The 19,105-nt window shown below is 38.1% G+C and overlaps 2 protein-coding genes across 2 annotated transcripts; one reads left to right on the forward strand and one right to left on the reverse strand.

Moving 5' to 3' along the window:
• Nucleotides 1-150: 150 nt before the first annotated feature.
• On the reverse strand, nt 151-5,866 carry LOC123873652. Its single transcript, XM_045918610.1, has 7 exons — nt 5,609-5,866; nt 5,152-5,222; nt 4,333-4,516; nt 3,559-3,761; nt 1,095-1,220; nt 711-737; nt 151-441 (listed from the first exon to the last, which is right to left on the reverse strand). The coding sequence occupies exons 1-7, from the start codon at nt 5,643-5,645 to the stop codon at nt 190-192; spliced, it is 900 nt and encodes a 299-aa protein (XP_045774566.1). The 5' UTR covers nt 5,646-5,866; the 3' UTR covers nt 151-189.
• Nucleotides 5,867-6,940: 1,074 nt separating this feature from the next.
• LOC123873627 (dyslexia-associated protein KIAA0319) lies at nt 6,941-18,218 on the forward strand. The gene is made up of 14 exons (XM_045918544.1): nt 6,941-7,345; nt 7,882-8,112; nt 8,525-9,060; nt 9,521-9,641; nt 10,000-10,229; nt 10,562-10,784; nt 11,432-11,589; nt 12,226-12,366; nt 13,455-13,695; nt 14,913-15,103; nt 15,651-15,941; nt 16,362-16,569; nt 17,085-17,252; nt 17,646-18,218. The coding sequence occupies exons 1-14, from the start codon at nt 7,192-7,194 to the stop codon at nt 17,804-17,806; spliced, it is 3,054 nt and encodes a 1,017-aa protein (XP_045774500.1). The 5' UTR covers nt 6,941-7,191; the 3' UTR covers nt 17,807-18,218.
• Nucleotides 18,219-19,105: the final 887 nt, after the last annotated feature.

The following is a 19,105-nucleotide window of genomic DNA, read 5'->3' on the forward strand; positions in this document are numbered from 1 at the left end:
TATTTTAGTCCGTGCGATTCGGACACACCCTTCCAGAAGTACGTAGGGATTTTTCCTCCCCCGAAGAAAAAAAGTGATTGTCATCAAGCTCTGGTCACATCTTGCAATAAAAGAAGTATGCGTATGGGCATTGGGCATAAGGTAGGTAAACATGTTCAAAGATCTACTTATTAGTGAAGAAACAAAAGCTTAAAACCTAGACTCAGTTGTTATGTCATCATGAGGTGTGGTTAACAATGAGGGCATTGGGGCTGCATGGTACTCTAAGGACATGAAGTCATCGTGGTCGATAACGTCTCGAGAGTCGTCGACGCCGCACGTAAGGAATTTGTTGTAGAGACTAATGTCCACGAACCCGACGCCGCAGGGGCGGTCTATGAGTCGTGACGTCATCATGCCTTGAATGTAACCGGAACACACCAGTACAGTGCCTAAGTCATCCTGGAAAATAATTACATACATGTAATTAGAAGGCTAGCAAAAACTTAGCGCTATTATTATATTACCTAAACACAATCCTATACCAATAACTATTTGTCATATACTTATAGATATTTTCTTTAAGTAATAGGTACAAGTACCTATTCTATATACTTTATTGCAGTAAACACTGGTGTTTGCTAATGACAAACCAAATAAGAAATACCTCGGTAACGATAAATGTTTATGTACCTAATATAGGCAAAGCAATAAATACGTAAATTACTTACTGGACACAATGCTCCATGCTTTTCTGACTGTGAATAGTAAATAAAAAGATTATATCACAAAAACAGAATATACCTAAGAGCGAGCGAAGCAAGTGAAAAACTTTTCTTTATCGAACCGATCCTTGTAGCACACTTCAAATACAAAGTGGCTTTTACTCATTGAACCTAATTTTTCAGCCTGATTTGAAACATGACTAAAGAATATTTTTCAAGGATTAGAGGCCCCCTGGAGCCAAGGGTGAGGGTAGATCACCATCAGTTTATAAATCTTAATTTTCAAGTTATTTTTCGTGACAAAGAAAAATAAAAGAAAGTTACACTGAAGCTGTAATGACTAGTCGATACCTTCTTATCTACTTAGGAATTTTTACGTAGGTACTTTACCTTACATTTGGGCTGTTTGATGCAAAGATATTTATCTCCTTTATCCCATATCATTGGACAATGGTCAGCATGTACTATAGTAGCGTCAACGCGATATAAGTGTATCAGTAAAGGCACCAAATATCCCTGAAAGTATCTAAAAATGTAACTATTAACAACTATTAACTTAACTTAGTAAGTTACCAAAACGGATCAACCAACTGGAAAAAATCCGCTAGATCCCGTATTCACAAACGTTACTATGAGGTCTCATAGTGCGCTCGAACGCACAGTGTCCGTTCCACCAATCAGATGACTGTATCACGTCAATTTACAATGATCTGATTGGTGGAACCTACACTATGCGTTCGAGCTTTCTGTGAGACCTCATAGTAACGTTTGTGAATACGGCCGTTATTATAAGTGTTTTCGCCAATGAGATGAGGTGAGGAGGTGTGAGGTTATGTTCTTTTACGTAAAACTGTGATATACCTACTCATAAATAATTTAATATGATACATTCATAAAAATCTGAATAAAAGATTATTCATATTCAAAACTTCAGTGATTGAATGGGGTTCCGAATTGCCACAGGTAGGGTAGGTAGAAACAAAACTGAAAAACTGAAAAGCAAACCACAGATCTATTGACGAAGCTGATCCATGTACTAGCACTTAGCAGTACATACAAAGAGCTGTATTACAGTTGATAATGATGATATTATTGTTCACGTTTTAGAAGGTGATAAATAGGTAGGGGAGAGTGTGCATGAAAGAGCCAGGCTTTGAAAGAGCCGATGTGATTTTCCATTACTTATCGATATTCTACCAAAGTTTAATTTTACTCCTTAAATGGCAACACTGGATAGCTGTTACCCACAAACATTTGACAGTTTTACGACAGCAAATGGCCTCACAGGACTGTTACGAAAATTCGGAAGCCAAAAAGTAAGTTTCTTTGTGTTTCTTTCATCTTTTTTTTTCAAAAAGGGTATTGCATAAGTTGACAAAACTGATATACAGTATTGGCGTCTATATATTTGCCCTTGTTTTGCATAAATAATATCAGATCAGCGTTCTGGTATAGTGCCTTTTTTTTGAAGTTATATTTTTAAAAGCGTCGTGTTTTGAAAGAGCCAGTTATTTATGCTTTGAAAGAGCCGCCTCTTTCATGACACGAAAACTGGCTCATTCAATACATCGTTTAGTTTAATTAACCCCCGACGAAAAAAGAGGGGTGTTATAAGTTTGACGTGTGTGTCTGTGTGTCTGTCTCTGTGTGTGTGTGTGTCTATGGCCACGTAGATCCTAAACCAATGGACTAATTCTGATGGTTCTTTTTTTTGTTTGATAACTGATGTGATAGAGATTGTTCTTAGCTATAATTTATTTATTTATTTATTTATTTAATCTTTATTGCACAAAATACAAAAAAAAACAAAAGGCGGACTTAATGCTTAATGGCATTCTCTACCAGTTATATTTATAGAGGTCGGGGGTGTCCAAAATTTTTAATTTTAGTTATTTCATTATTATATGATATATGTTTCAGAATAAAAAGATATGTCTTCGCAAGCGTCAACAGCTAAAAAACGGGTAAGGCCCACAACTGCTGCAATAGAAGAGGCTGTAAAAGAAGTGCTTGCTGGAAATCAGTCCATACATAGAACAGCGTTAGCGTTATCGTGTGGCCTCAAAGGGGTGATTAATTTATTCTGCCAAAAATGTTTTTAATTTTAAATTGTTTTTATATTGTTTTTATTTTTTAAGTTATAGAGTAAGAATACGAAAAAGGGCTCTATTTTATGTTTTTAAACAAATTTTTATTAATTATTTAATTTTTGACTAAGACAAAGTTCAAAAGTTTTAATTGTTGATTAAGACAATGTTTAATTATTACTGAGACTGTTTAAAAATTGTGATTTTCATAGAAATACTAAAGTAAGCTTAGTATTAATCTGATTTTAAATACTTAACATAATTTTAATTGATAAAAAACCGTTTAGTACCTCAAAAGTAGGTATCGGCTCTTTCATAACACATGGTGGCTCTTTCATTGACCTGCTGCTATGAAAGAGCCGATTTCCTTTTTTTTTAAACTATTTATATAAGAGATTATCAGCGTTGTTATCCTCTTTATTTTTATTTTATAACATTGCCAATTAAAGTGATTATAAGAAAACCTAGTTTCATTTGAAAATAATATAGTAAAAGTGTGTTTTTTTTACACTATTCAAAACTGGCTCTTTCATCCACACTCTCCCCTACCTATAATATTCCCTTTTATCTAAGCAAAAACTACTAAACTAAATACCTACCTACCTAGGTGTTGATTTTCTTTGTGCTTGATCCTAGGAGTACAGGTAGATACCTAACTATCTAATTCCGATAATATTAATATAACTAATAGATACCTACTTATCTATTATAATATTTTGAACTCTGAAATCTGAACGATGGAATTTGAGAATTATTTCGATACTTACATTTCGTCTACTTCCCCAGCCATAAAACCGACATGAAGTATCACCAATGCGTTTGTTTAAATCACTGATCACTCCATATCGAACCCTGTTTATTATATATTCAGTGTGTGGCTCTCGTTTGTGGAAGGAAAACTGCTGATTCAGCACCAGTAGAGCCAAGTTATCAGTGGAACAGGCCTGCCATCGTAGCGTGTGATTATAACCTATTTCAATAACATAAACCCAGTTTAAAGTCTATAGAGCCAATATTTGAGAGCCTCGATAGCTCAACGGTTGAGGAGTGGACTGAATTCTGAAAGGTCGGCGGTTCAAACCCCACCCGTTGCACTATTGTCGTACCCACTCCTGGCACAAGCTTTACGCTTAATTGGAGGGGAAAAGGGGGCATTAGTGATTAGCATGGCTAATATTCTTTAAAAAAATATATATACCTATGCGCAGGTAAAATCGTAACCGTAGATATACGAACGTAATAGCACAGAATCACTAACTGCCCATATCATCATATACTCGTAAATTGCAAAAGTATGTTTTTTGCTCTTCAATCATGTCGCAACGAAGCATCAGATAGACTTGATTTTTTGTATGGTTTGGTAGAGTTCTTTCTAAAGTTCTTTCTAACTCTATACTTAGTTCTCATACTTAGTTTTAAGTTTCCACTTCTATCGGCAGTCCTTATTGACTGCTAATTTTTTTGTAATAAAACACGTCTGCTGAAATAGATAAGCCTCCCGTGCGAAGCAGGAGTGAATCAACTATCGAACTTTTACCAACCTCTGTGTATACACAGATGCTGCACAATCCGTCCCGTGCCAGAATTTTCCAAAAATCTATGCGTACCGGCGAATATTTCAAACTTATATCTTTCTCCAAATACGCATATCGCTGGGGTAAGGACTACGTGCGCTTCTATTAGAGTTCCCACGCAGAACAGCATTGCGTGAGATAAGTAGTACACCTAACAAAATTAAAAGGAGAGTTTTCATAGAAATTTAAGAGCTCTAAGGTAATTTTAAGATGCACAGTTTTCTTTTGGGGGCGGTCAGTGAGACAAAAGGTTAAAAAACTCGCTTAAGGTTGTCAGAAGTCAGAAGTAGAGTTCCGTAGGCATGCTATAATTGCTAAAACCTTTAGCTGTCATTATTTATTAAACGGATATTTGGTCTTCATCTTCATCAAAGGAACATCATGCTAATTTTAAAATACTTACCTATTTAAACAAGGAATCACTCGAGAGGGCAAAGTATTTTTGACTTAGGTACGCTTTTCATAATATTCAACAGTAGCGGTAAAAGTTTTTCAGAACTACCTACTTTTCAACCTTGCAAGGTGATCTAGCTGTAGCTCGATTATTTATTTTTAAAATAGCTGTGACACGCAGACATACGGACAGCCGGACAGTCAGACTCTAATATCGACGCCGTGGACCATTGTTAAACTCGTCCCGCGCCCCCAAAATACTTAGGTACCTACAATATCACCGGCCTGCGTATAATTTTCATATGCTTATTATTAACTAATTATGTACGTTCAGGTAAATAATCTAACACATACATAGTTACCTACTTTAATTTTATAATTTAACAAACTTACAATAAATTGTCCTTCAGTCACTTGAGCCGGCACACCTTGAAATCCTGCGGCATTATTGAAATCTATATCCACTGGAAAAATTGAAGGACGCCGTAGATAACTAATAAGAATTTATAAACTGAAGGTTTTTTGTTTTTAATAGGAACCCATAGGCATAGGTCCATTTTAATACCACGTTTTTAAAATGGACCAAAAATAATTAAAAAAACAATTCGTCTAATGGCTTCGCACTCCTACGCTACGACAACATCCTGTTCTTCGCAGGATCGGTTTTTGTAATCCCGCAAACAGGATGCTCGTATGAATGCTAGTATTGAAACACGTCCACGATTAAAACAGGACACTGGAAAAAAACTAGGTATTCCTGCGAACGGGATGTCGAAGTGGAAATGAGCTATAAGTAATGATGTGACCTTGCCACGTCCGCATTTCATCGAAAATTAATCAAATTATTTACACATTGTAGCTATTCCTCCAATTTGTCCAGCCCCCATTTTTATTTTCGAACGAGGAATACAATAATAACTAGTTATTTCTGCGTTTTTCAATTTCACTTATTTTATTAATAGGTAAGTAACTAGGCATGTACTAAAAATAAGAATTTTTTCAGATTGGAAAGAATAGTTTAATGATTATATTATTCAAACGTCGTCGTAAGCGTAAAGTTACGATTTGTAAACAAAAGTTATTAGAAATGGGATTGGATTTGCGCATTGAGTACCTAGGTATAATAGGTATGTACCTACTCTCTATAGAGAAGTCACTGTGCACTGTATGCACTGTGTACCTACCTACTTCCCCGAGGTTTTATTTTTTACCCAATAGAGGAAGTTTGCGAGATAGTCCCATAAAAATTTTTGGATGTTGCAGGTTGCTGGCCGGCTGTATTAATTCACTATAAACAGTTCCTGAATGGCAATTCAGGAACTGTTTATAGTGAATTAATATTGTAGGCGAATAGGATGCGCGAAGAATTTTTTCTTTGGGATTCTGATAGGATCGTTTGTAACTACGGCTGCACTCTTCCATGCCTATATTCTCCATAGATTCTAACACTGTTGAAACTTCTTTTCCTCCCATTTTTATGGTTCCTTACCTCAAAAGGTAAATGGGAACCCTTATAGAATCACTTTGTTGTCTGTCTGTCTGTCCGTCCATCCATCCGTCCGGACGGACGGAACACGAGAACACGTACAGAAGGTACGTGTTCCCGTGTCTTGTCACTCTCCATGCATACTCTGCATAGAGAGCCAGGGTTTTTACCGAACAAGTGTCCTGTTTTCGTGTAGTACAACTGTGCTAGTTATAGACTTACCTAGTATTTCATTATCAATGTTACCCGTATCGATGGTTTGCCATTTTGCTGTTTAGTGTTTGAGCCATTTGAGACACATCATTTGAGCTTTAGAGTTCTATGGTTTATGGTTTGATTGATATGACCAATAGGATAATTATATCTCTATGTAGGATTTTTTTTTTTTCTCTCTCGTCTGGCTTTACAAAGATAAGCCAATGTCAAGTTTGTAGTTATTTGAAACAAGTTAGTTAAACTATGTACAAGTATGGACCCCGTCTGTGCCGGCGCTCGCCGACATACGCACGGTACCCCCTTAGAGCGCTTTCCAGTCAGTTTTACAAAAAAAAAAAAGAAAAAAAAACACTCCAAAAAGGCAGAGCACGCCCGCCAGCTAACACCAACACAGACGAAGTCCTATGATAGGATATGACATTGTTATTGTGTTTGACTTTGACAGATATCTAAATACAACATTATTAATAATCTGTGTATACCTGCGATTGCGGATTGCCTACAAATGCAATTTGTCGCACAAATTGAAATAACAATAATAACTAATATTTTGTGAACATAATTTTTTAAATAAATAATCAATACTCAGTTTATCTCTACACCCACGTTAACTTTTTGGATTCATCGTCCTTTATTTCCTTTATTGGAGATAATTTGCCGTTTATTATGATTTAAGTCTTACAGTCGTGAATAAAGCTTTGCTGGTGATTATCGAAAATTTTAATGTAATAATGATTAACAGTGTCTTAAAACTGTGCGCTCTGTCGCTTTTAGTGAATATAGATGAAACGTTATCTCTATACAATAAACCTTGGAATGAAAAGTATGAAAATAACAAGTGTCCCAAACTTTATCCCAAAAATTTCGACAACCATATGCCAGTAGGTAAGTATTCATTGATTTTGTAGATATTTGACTCGTTTATATAAACTATTATGATTTAAGAGTTCAACTGTACCACTATACATGCACGTAAATAAAATATTGGTTATATGCTATTAAAATTAATTCAGTATTGTACCCCACGATTTTCTTTTCACACTTGCTCAACAATTATTATATACATAGCTAAAAGGCTACATTAGTGCTTCGCCCTGAACTAAGACCACTCTTAACACGTTAGTTCTGAGTTTGGACCTACATATTAAAATAATGTTGTAAGTAGAAATTATTAGTTTGAAGTTGAAGTTACGTATCTAAGTATTTATTTTTAAACATAGTTTTTTTCTCTACTTTTTATTCCGGAAAATCAAAGAATTCTTACGGGACTTTTATAATACCTATAATCTATATTCATGTAGACAAAGTTCTGGGCATAGTCTTCAATATTTAAGTTCTTACATTACGAACCACGGCTGAGTAATATTAGAGTAGTTATTTAAATATCTTTTAAACATTTTTTTAATGTCATGTCTATTCAGGTAATTTAACAGCGGGTAACTATACAGAGAAGACAGACCTTAAAGGTCTAAGACAATGTGTGATGGCATGCTGCCTGGCCGAAGCTTGCAACATTGTGTTCATCGTAGAGTCTAGATGCTTCCACGTTGAATGTGTGAGTGACGAACTGTGCCTTCCATTGCCAAGGGTAGGTGGCAGGAAATGGGATACCCATGTGTCTGTGATACTTGTTAAGCCGGTCTTGTCAAATGGTGAGTTTCATTATTATTGTTGAATCTTGTTTAGCACTCCATTAAGTAAGACAAAAATCAAATAGAATGTGGAAGGAGGCAGAAGAACAAATTTCCTAATTTATAATGCTGTAATTTTTGTGTAAGTACAAAATTCTATCATAATATTCATAACAAATATGAGGCACATATCAGTCAAACTAAGTAAGCGTAAGCCAGCCCAGGCAGGCCTGAGCACAACGCACCCTGATTTTTCCCTGATTCCCTGATTTGTTTTTAGTACACCATTTTCAAACAACTTAAATATAACAACTTTTATATCTGGTCTAATAAGAATTGTAACTGATACAATTTCACCTGTAGATGATTTAATGTATCATTACGATAAATAACTAGTATTTGTATATAAAACAGATCAATATATTTTTTGCAGAAAACTGGTCAGACATCTTAGATCAGTCAAACTTTAGAGAAGTCAATAATAACTATTCACCAGAAGAAGAGCCAATTTATTCATATTCCAATCGTCGTAATGATATCCCTGATGATGAAGACACAAACTTTTTGACTCATTTCATCAATAACTTACCCAACATGGAAGAAGAGGAGCAACAGAACTTTGACAAATATACAGACAGTAATGACAATGAAATGATGTTAGCATCTAGGTTTTTAGAAAAAATATCTTGTGAAGTGGGAGCAGACGATTGTCCATACAATGCTGAGTGTATACCGTTGGGTCTTAAGACACGCAATGGTATTTGCAAGTGCATTTTGGGAACAGTAGAGAATACTCAAGGAACATGTATTCCACCTCACAGACCATTTTCAGGCCACAAAGGCCCTACAGAGCCCATTGAATCAATGAAGAAAAGTGAGGCTTTAATATCTGACATGAAATCTGATGATCTAAAGATGGACAAGCCTACACCTCATCAGAATTTAACTGTATCTATATTATCTAAACAAGTAAGTAGAAGTTCTTAAGACAGACATTAAATTTTATAAATGTACTGAATTTACTGACATAATATTATGTGAATGAAATCCATATAAACTTCCCTACTAATATTATAAATACAAAAGTTTTCACAGTCAATCCCTTTAACTAATTTTAATATTTGGTTCAGAGATAGCTTGCATTCCGGGAATGGACAAAGGCTTCTTTTTGTCCCTGAAAAATCAAAGGGTTCCCTCAGAATTTTTAAAACCCAAACCCACATGGGCATAGTTACAAGAGTCATCTATGTGATACAGAGATAGCTTTCATACTGTAAACAAACAGGCTACTTTTTTTCCGGAAAATATATGAGGCCCTGAAATCCTAAATCCCTAATGACTTCTAAAACTAAGTTGAAGAAAGAATGATATGATTTTATACTTTATTTTAGAGGTACGTTAAAAATTAATAAGTGTGTTCAATTTACAGGTACAACTTCCGGAAAACGAAGTTACTTTAGCTGCATATACTATTCCTGATGAGAAATCAACTATGAGTCATTACAACTATATATGGACGCTTGTTGACCAACCTAAAGGAGGATTTACAGGTTTTTGATTTATTTATTTTCTAATTTGTTCAGTCTTCATCCATACTATCCATACTATAATATTATAAAGGCAAAAGTGTGCCTGCTAGCTTTTCATGGCTCATCCATATGACAAACTTTGATGAAATTTTGGTACGGAGATAGTTTGCATCCCGGAGAAGGACATAAGCTAATTTTGGTCCCAGAAAATCAAAGAGTTCCTGCAGGATTTCTAAAAACTACTCTACAAAGTTATCTATTAATAAAATAACTTGCATAGCTTGTACTCTGGGTGACTTAAGAAGTCCATTTTTGCACGCGCGGTATAAAAATGGACTGGTTTATAGGTCACTATTATTAATGCTAAAAATATTTTCAGGCAACATGATCCAAAACGACGGAACAGTAACCTTAAAAGATCTAACAGAAGGTCAATACAGGTTTAAAGTGACAGTGAACAGTACGAACTATTACGGCGAGGGGTTCGCGAACGTCACAGTGCTGCCCCCCAAGCGCGTCAACACGCCACCATTGGTTGTTATCACGCCACAGTCGCAAACTGTGAAGTTGCCGAACTCTGGAGCTGTTTTGGATGGCAGTGCTAGTAAGGTAAACGATTTTTTACCCGACTTCCGCAAAGCCAAAAGGAAGGGTTATGATTTTAGCAGCCTATGTACAACATTAAAATATACTAAGCGACTGAAAAACAATTTTACTATAATATTTCAGCGTTTATTAAGACGATCACTGTCGGGTTTTAGTTTTCAACTTTATCTTGTTGAAGTGAAAATTTCTTTAGTGCTGTTGTGATTTGAAACTAGATGAAACGAAAAAGCGACACTAAAAGGAGACAAATAACTGTATGACTTAGTCTTACAATATTTCAAATTATAAGTTTCACATATTACCGTATATTAAATATCTTTTTTGTTCTAATTAAGGATGACGACGCTATAATATCCTGGCATTGGGAACTAACAGCTGGACCTATCGGCTACCAGCCACCCTTGCAAGATGGCTCCACTTTAGTGCTGAAAGACCTCAAGCAGCCGGGCAACTATACCTTCAAGCTGACAGTTGAGGACTCTGACCATGTGAAAAACTCCACCTCCGCCAATATTACTGTGCTGAACCACACTGACTATCCCCCTGAAGCCAATGCAGGTTATTATTTTCAAGTGAACTAAGAAATCTAAGAATACAATACTACCACTTTTATAAGTCGCATCAGAAAAATTCGTTTGCGCCAAAAAGCGCAGCCTAAACTGACTAAAATTGAATGTACTCCAAGGAAATACAGATCTTAAAGCTTGACGTTAAGATCAAAAACAACAGGTTCGTGCTATCTCGCTCATAATTCGCGCGTACAACATATGGTGTGCAGGCGCTGGCGGACCAATAGCCGCGCTGATTAGCTGAAATATTTTCGCGCCATTCAAAAATAAGATTTCTGGCGGCGTAACTTAAAAGTGGTAGTAAGTAAGTTCTGTACACGAGTTATCTGACTGAATCAGAATAGATTTAGCAAAAATATAAAACTTTCCAGCAAATGAAAAATATTAATTTTACCATTATCAAAACATAACAAGCAAAGTTTCCATAATGCTGATCGCATGTTACTGAAACCGCAAACAACGTGATTTTCAGCATGATTACATCCCTATCTCTTTAGAGAATTTACAATACCGACATCCTAGCAGTTCATCTCGACCAGCTTAAAATATCTATTTACATTGTAGCTTTTCGCAAACCGGACTCTTTCTTCGGCGCGTACATGAAAATTAAATATGAATAATTTCTGTATCTCCTAGGTCAAGATGTAATAATATATTTGCCAAACAATAACTTAACCCTGAACGGGAGTTTGTCAACGGACGACCATGAAATTACCTCATGGGAGTGGACTAAATCTGCTGAGGACGAGAACAAAGCCGTGGACATGCAAAACACACATTCTCCATATTTGCAGGTAACTTTTTCTCTATATCCTTCAGGTTGTTATCACAAATATACACTTTTCAAATACCTGGCCATGTACCACTCGTCCAAAATTCTTCAGGGCCTTCAAACAAGCTTGCCAATGATGACATATTATGAATCCAAGACATGGTCACTATGGGTCTCATAAGAAAGCTCAGAGTCACTCATCCAGCGACGGATAGCCGGATTAGTTTCTCAATGTGATCAAATCAGAAATGAAATTCACAGAAATCAAAACTATTATATTGGATGTAACTAGAGCGCTAGTAAAAACGAAGACAGGTGATAGTACTGATGATTACTGATAAGATACCATAATAAACTACGAAAAAAAATTAAAAATCCTGTATTTTTAAAAGTTCTCAATAATTCGCAAATAAAACATCTGACTGACGCTAGAGGTCAACGAACGTTCCGTAAATAGGTTACTAGAAGTCAATGCCGCGCCGTAGGTGGGGCATTGACCCGAGTTTTCCACGCTATACTATAAAATACTTAATTATTAATACTTCAAGATTAGGCGAGTGGTTTGCGTTTTGGTAGTATAATAATAACGCTAAGTTTTTGCTGGCGTTCTGGTTACCCAAACCCAGTACCCAGTAGATATTATCGTAAATTGTTCTAGTTATCCAACCTATCGGAGGGCGTATACACGTTCGTGCTGAAGGTGACGGACTCGTCGGGGCAGACGTCGAGCGCGGACGTGCACGTGTTCGTCAAGCCGCCCACCAACACGCCGCCCGTCGCCGACGCCGGCGCGGACGCGGTAACCCAGACTACACTTACTGACTAACTGAGCTGCCCTCAGTTTATTAACAGCATGACTAAAGTTAAATTTGGATTTCGTCTGTGTTGGCGTTTGCTGGCGCGCGTGCGGTGCCTTATTGGAGTGTTTCTTTTTTTGTTAAAAGTGGCCAGTTTTTGTGTTTTACTGGTGTTTTTTGGTGGTGGAACTGACTGGGAAGCGCTCTAAAGGTGCGCCGCGCGTGTGTCGGCGAGCGCCGGCACAGACGAAGTCCATACTTATTTAGTTTCCCTAACTTGTAAATAAATACAAACTTGACATTGGCTAATCTGTGTAATGCCAAATGAGAGAAAAAAAACTGAGCTGCCCTCAGTTTATTAACAGCATGAATAAAGTTAAATGTGCTGCGGTAACTTGTAATCGCTGTAATAACTTATCATTTTTCATTATTGTAAGATAATATATAATGCTAACAACAATAGATCGTACTCTTCACGTAATATTATCAAAAACATATTTTTGCATTTGATTACAAATTAGTCCTTGACTATGAAGCATTTCAGAAATTCTTTGTTAGGGACCCTGGGTGTAGAGAAACTATGCTCTACCAGCGAAAAGAAGGTTAGTAGTCTCTCTCTGTTACGTAATCCCATACTAATGACAGAGACAGAAATCTCAGTAAGCACTAACCATTTTGAGTCACCAAACAATCACAAACGAAACTAATTTTCATATTGAATTTCGAATATTTTATGAAGACATGTTTGTGATTGGTTGGTTAACGATGGTTAACGCCCACCGACATTTTTTTTCTATCCTTTGTATGGGATTACATGACAGAAAGAGAACTTAATTCCATGGATAGAGTATCGAATTTTGTTTTTGAAAACTATGACCAAAGGGTTATGGGTTTAATAAATGAAAAACTGTCATATCCCTTCTAGGTTAGCCCGCTACCACCTTAGACTGCTTCATCACTTACCACCAGGTGATTGCAGTCAAGGGCTAACTTGTATCGGAATTAAAAAAATAAATTAAAAATCTTACTAAGAGCACTGACATATCAACAGCATGCGGGTGACGTCACGGGTGTGTGTGTATATTTGCAGTTCATATCCCTCCCTCAAACCTGGATCACCCTGAACGGCTCGGCGTCGCACGACGACCACAGGATCGTGGCGTACACGTGGCGTTGCCTCTCGGGCCCCACTAACTCTAACATTGTGAACTTTAACGAGTCGACGGCGAACGCGACCGCACTCACTAAGGGCCAATACGTGTTCTCGCTCACGGTGCTGGACGATAACGGGAACACCGCCACAGATAATGTTACCATCACTGTTACACAGAGTAAGTGTACATAAAAGCTTTTTGACTTCGTCTGTGTTGGTGGTAGCTGGCGGGCGTGTTCTGCCTTTTTGGAGTATTTTTTTTTTATTAAAACTGACTGGAAAGCGCTCTAAGGGGGTGCCGTGCATGTGTCGGCGGGCGCCGGCACAGACTGGGTCCACACTTGTATAGTTTTCCTAACTTGTTACAAATAACTACAAACTTGACATTGGCTAATCTTTGTAAAGCCAGACGAGAGAGAAAAGAAAAAAAAGGCTTTCGACACAGTTTAAAATAATAAATAGATGGATACGCGGGCATCATCACTGCCCATATTATAAATGCGAAGGTGTATTTGTTTGTTAGTTTATTGGTTTGTTGGTTTGTCCTTCAATCACGTCGCCACGGAGCAACAGACCAACGTGATTTTTTATTAATCGTTAAAAACCTGGAGAGTGCCATAGGCTACTTTTTGGCTACTTGGAGAGAGACATACGGAATATTTAAAAACTTAATTCCACGCGGACGAAGTCGCTGGCATCAGCTAATCTACTTATTATTTTAAACATATTTGTACAAATTGATCAACTTTTAAGTGTCTATATATACAGTTTTTTGGGTCTTCCTTTCCTTTCAAATAAAACTTGTACTAATTTTTATGTCATATGTAAATCATATGCATGTATATTTATTATTTATATCTAACCTGTAATATACATGTAAGTATGAAGTCGGAAATTTTTTTACATATTCATGTACATAGAGGTTTTTATTGTGTGATTTGGGGGTGTTTTATGGGATGTGCATGTTTTGTGACTGCATGCACTGACGCGGCCGTCAATCTTGCGTTACTATCGCTGCGCTCGAATGACGCTCGAATGACGCTCTTTCATCCATACTTTGATTACTTTAATTATAAATGCGAAAGGGTGTCTATCTGTCTGCTACCTTTTCACGGCCTAACAGTTTAACTGATTCTGATGTTTGGTACAAAGTTAGCTCACATCCCGGGAACGGACATAGGCTACTTTTTATCCCGCATAACCAACAAGTTCCCACGGGATTCTTAAAGGCTCATCCGTTTATCCGTTTTATATGAAATTTGGTAAGAAGGTAGTTTGAGTCCCGGAAAATCATAGAATTCCCTTAGCTGTACTTTACGCAAATGACATGGTGGCGTTGCCAGTTTGGCCCTCCAACTAAGGCTTGTTTATATAATAAGATATTCTAATTAACAGACAAAAACAGCCCACCAAAAGCTGACGGCGGCGGTGACCAGGTGCTGAACCTGCCGTTGCCAGTTCTCATCTTGAACGGGTCGAAGTCGTCTGACGATTTTCGCATCGTGTCGTGGAAATGGACGCGATCGGGCTCGGGCTTGGCCGCGGGAACTGTTATATTACACTCGGACACACAGCCCGTCCTCATGGTAATTCTTTTTTATTTGTTCACTTTCGCTGGTATTGACTCAACATCATCTTCAAGGTCTACTGCTGGACATACTAGTAGGGACTTTCACACGCCACTCTAATTCAATGTCGTCATTCTAGCACCTTGTGAGTGGGGAAATCTTACGTTTTTTCGAACTATGTGGCCTGCTCATTGGCACTTTTTTTTTAAACTATACAGGCATGCGCTTGTCTGCAATCACACCAAATAGTAAGTGATAATGCAGCCTAAGGTGGTATGGCTGCAGATTTTTCGATGCTGCGCGGCCCGATAGTACAATGGCGAGGGGGTAACTAGATCAAATAATTCCTTAGTACACACTCCGAAATGTGAATCCGATGCATCAAGTTGGTATTTGGTTGAGCTATCCCACAAATAGCTGCAGTACTCCACGCACGATCGAACTGGAACGTGGTATAGGGTTAGAAGCTGTTCTGGCGGGAAGTACCGATAGACTTTGTTGAAAATGCCTAGTTTTTTGCGTTTTTTTCTTTGGATTGTATGCATTTGATTTGTTTTTTTTTCAGCTAACAAATATAGAAGCTGGTCGTTACGTATTCGAGCTAACAGTAACCGACGACCAAGGCGAGTCCAATCGAGACACGGTCAGCGTGCAAGTGAAGCCTGACCCGTTAGAGATGAAACTCTTGGAGATGACCCTCAACATCCCTATCGCTACTTTCACGAAGAGCCAGTTGGATTCTTTGGTCCAAAAAATTACTTTGCTTCTCAAGGACGGTATGTCGGTGAATGTGACGGAAATTAAAGGGGAAGTTGACACTGGAAATTCGCTTATTATCTTCTTTTTGTCGGAGAAGGTAAATACTTTGGATTTATTTTAGTCAATTTATTGTTTTAAGTAATTCAGCTAAGTCGTACACACTTCAAGTCTAAAACTGGTAAAGATGTCACCTAAGTTGGGAGTAAAGCCAACAAAAAATGCTTGTCGCGTCACTCCAGAATTTTTATTTAAGTAAACTTTTTCAAAGTGCTTTCGAAACATCAACTGAATCTCTAGCACTATGCACTGGTTCGATATACCAATCCTAACGAGAAGAAACAGCAAGAAGAGCTTATTATTATAGTTGTATAAGCAAAAATATAAAACTCTTATTGGCGTAAATATATTTTTGGTTTGATTTATTTGACTGACAAAAATTGAGCTTAATGCTAACGCGCCGTTGCATTCAGAGGTTTTGCGGACCGTAGATAAGAATTAAAGTGAACTGCTTCATCAGGGTGTGCCAGTGGACGGTATCGAGGCGCTAACTCTGTCCCGTGCGGCAGCCATAAGCGCTGGAGCACGGCGCGTGCGCTCGTTGCGCTGTCTGAGCACGTGCTCCGGGCGCGGCGTGTGCGAGCAAGCGACGCGCACGTGCCGCTGCGACGCCTTCTGGATGCAGAGCCTGTTCACGCAGTTCCAGCCGGACGCGCAACCCGACTGCGGTGAGTGATTGCTCTATGGTTTATATTCACTGAGCACGTGCTCAAGACATCGGCTTCTTATTCGGGAGGTCGGGGGCTAGATCCCGGGCACGCACCTCTAACTTTTCAGAGCTATGTGCGTTTTTAGCAATTATATATCACTTGCTTGAACGGTGAAGGAAGACATCCTGAGTTCTCCATAATCTTCTTAAAGGTGTGTGAAGGCCGCCAATCCGCACTTGTCAGCGCCTGTCACTTTTGGCTTGGGGCCCAATAGTACTACGCGTTACATATTATAACAACTGTATGTAAAGCTTGACCAGAAAAATGTAATACCTCGCCATATTGCGGAAAACTCATAGAACAAAATACAAGATCATATTACACTTAATGACCATAGACGATATACGCCCCCATATCGCGTTTTTTATATTATTACTGATTAGACTATAAAATATAGACGAGCTATGTAGACGAGCGATTTAAAGCGTGTTAGATATTTATCATCTGAATATATGCTGAGTTTCCTGTAACAGACTGGTCGGTGGTGTACGCGAGCGTGTGCGGCGTGGCGGCGCTGGGTGCGCTGTGCGGCGCGGGCTATGGCGTCGGGCGCGTGTGTCGCCGCGCGTGCGCGCCGCGACGCCCGCGCGCGCGCCCTAACTACCGCCTGCTGCCGCTCGCTGACCACGAGGAGAAACCATGTGAGTTGCACACATAGCGCAGCTAACTTGAAAGGGCTTTGAAGATTTTGGCACCCCTATTTTACTATTTCCGCCATTTTTCTTTTTTTCCAAAATAGCGGCCACGCATTAAACCTGTATTAATCAATAGCAGCATAGATACAAACAAGTATTGTACAAGACAAAATCTTCCAGTGTCTCGTTTCTGAGATATAAGTTATCAAAGTTGTACCGGTGGCGTCATCAGTACAACAATCTAGCCACCAGTACCACTTTGCAAGATTTTATCTCATTGATATTGACTTTAATATTGATTAATACAGATTTTATGCGTTGCTTTGTTGCGTGTTTATTTATTTATTTAAACTCCTACAGATATAAAATAAAAAAAAATCATTTCATCTCGTTTTCCAGTCACAAGCAAAGACCTCTCCGAAACGGACACGGATTCTGACGTATTGTACGAGACCAAAAACAAAATGACGTCATTCGGCACTCGGGCTATGAACGGGGAGCTGCAAAGCAACGGCTGGAAGAACGGCCACAGCAAGACGTCGCGGAAAGTCAGGACGTAGCTCCGACGCGCCGTGGGCCGCCTCCACGACAAACTCTCGACTGTACTCGTGTGATAGCACCGGTGTCGTAACTAGGGCCTGCATCAGTATAATCTGTAACGGTCTATGCTCGATACACATACTGCCAGTGTTAAGGCTTTAGTATAGTGCGCGCAAAACTAGTGATCCAATCTGACCACGAGGCGTGTGACTACCCATTGTACAAAAACAGATCTAAGCTCTGCTTTTTTAGGCTTTTACATTTCTGTATGTCAGCTACTTACTCAGTAATAATTGGGTATTTTACTACTTTTGAATTTGATAAATATTATTACTTTATTATAAACTAGTATAAAAATAATGACGTACGCTGAAAAAAATATATTAAAATCCAACAAAGATTTACAAAGTTACAGGCATTTTAATTTTGGAGTGGGAGGGTCTTCTATCCCTTTCTCGCAAAACGAAAATTTGTATGAAACCGCAGGAAGCTACTATGGCATTAGCAAGGAGTGACGTCATAAAGCTATTATCGCTATCTCTGTCTAATCTGAAATATTTAAATGCTTATAACTTTTTTGTTATTTGATCGATTTAATTAGTTTTTTCAGTTTACGTCATTATTTTTATCCTAGTTTATAATAAAGTAATAAAAAAATTAGAGTAAAATACCCTATTAATCTGAGCAAATTACAAGCTCTGTGAGAGTTTTAATCTGTTCAAATGTAAACATTCAATCAAACAGTCCCTAACTGTTTGAAATTGGACGCATTTCATCAACAATTAGCGATGTAAAGTACCACCGACTTATCTGTTCAAGTGACAGAATCGCTAGTGGACAAATCGGTATTGTTATTTTTAAGAGCCGAAAAAAAATGGAATTACAATTCTTTCAACATCTCAAAGATTCAATATATTTATACATATATAGTTTATTATATTGCAATTTAAAAAATACTAACTGATGCCCGCGCCTAACGTAGCTCCGACTCCAATTTTGTCCAAGTGAACACATAATTTGGTGGCACTGTACAACGTCTGATGCTTCAGGCGTTCAATTGTATATCCTTAGTATATGATCTGCGCGAACTGCCATTTTGCAACTTCATGCCGGATCCACATTCTCGTGACAAACAGCAAACAGCAAGCGTATGAACGGGTGTTTGCGTATGTTTGCCAATGCTTTGGAGCGTTCTGATAGGCAGGCAAGCCATCTGTGGCGTTTGCCGATGCTTGCTGTTTGTTGTTTGCCACAAGTGTCTGGCGCCGGCTTCAGATTGCAGTACTTGTTCTGCGATCAGTTGTACCTACATTGTCAAG

The sequence above is a fragment of the Maniola jurtina genome, chromosome 17, assembly GCF_905333055.1.
Source record: "Maniola jurtina chromosome 17, ilManJurt1.1, whole genome shotgun sequence".
NCBI lineage: Eukaryota > Metazoa > Arthropoda > Insecta > Lepidoptera > Nymphalidae > Maniola > Maniola jurtina.

What these genes read in the sequence shown, in the direction of transcription:
- LOC123873652 (XM_045918610.1), bottom strand. Translation starts at nt 5,645, where the DNA reads ATGGGGGCTGGACAAATTGGAGGAATAGCTACAATGT. An exon ending in TGGAGGAATAGCTACAATGT is followed by an intron (nt 5,223 to 5,608) that starts GTAAATAATTTG and finishes CAATTTTTCCAG; the next exon opens with TGGATATAGATTTCAATAAT. An exon ending in GCTGGGGAAGTAGACGAAAT is followed by an intron (nt 1,221 to 3,558) that starts GTAAGTATCGAA and finishes AGATACTTTCAG; the next exon opens with GGATATTTGGTGCCTTTACT.
- LOC123873627 (XM_045918544.1), top strand. Translation starts at nt 7,192, where the DNA reads ATGATTAACAGTGTCTTAAAACTGTGCGCTCTGTCGCTTTTAGTGAAT. An exon ending in ACCTAAAGGAGGATTTACAG is followed by an intron (nt 9,642 to 9,999) that starts GTTTTTGATTTA and finishes AAATATTTTCAG; the next exon opens with GCAACATGATCCAAAACGAC. An exon ending in TCCCCCTGAAGCCAATGCAG is followed by an intron (nt 10,785 to 11,431) that starts GTTATTATTTTC and finishes TGTATCTCCTAG; the next exon opens with GTCAAGATGTAATAATATAT.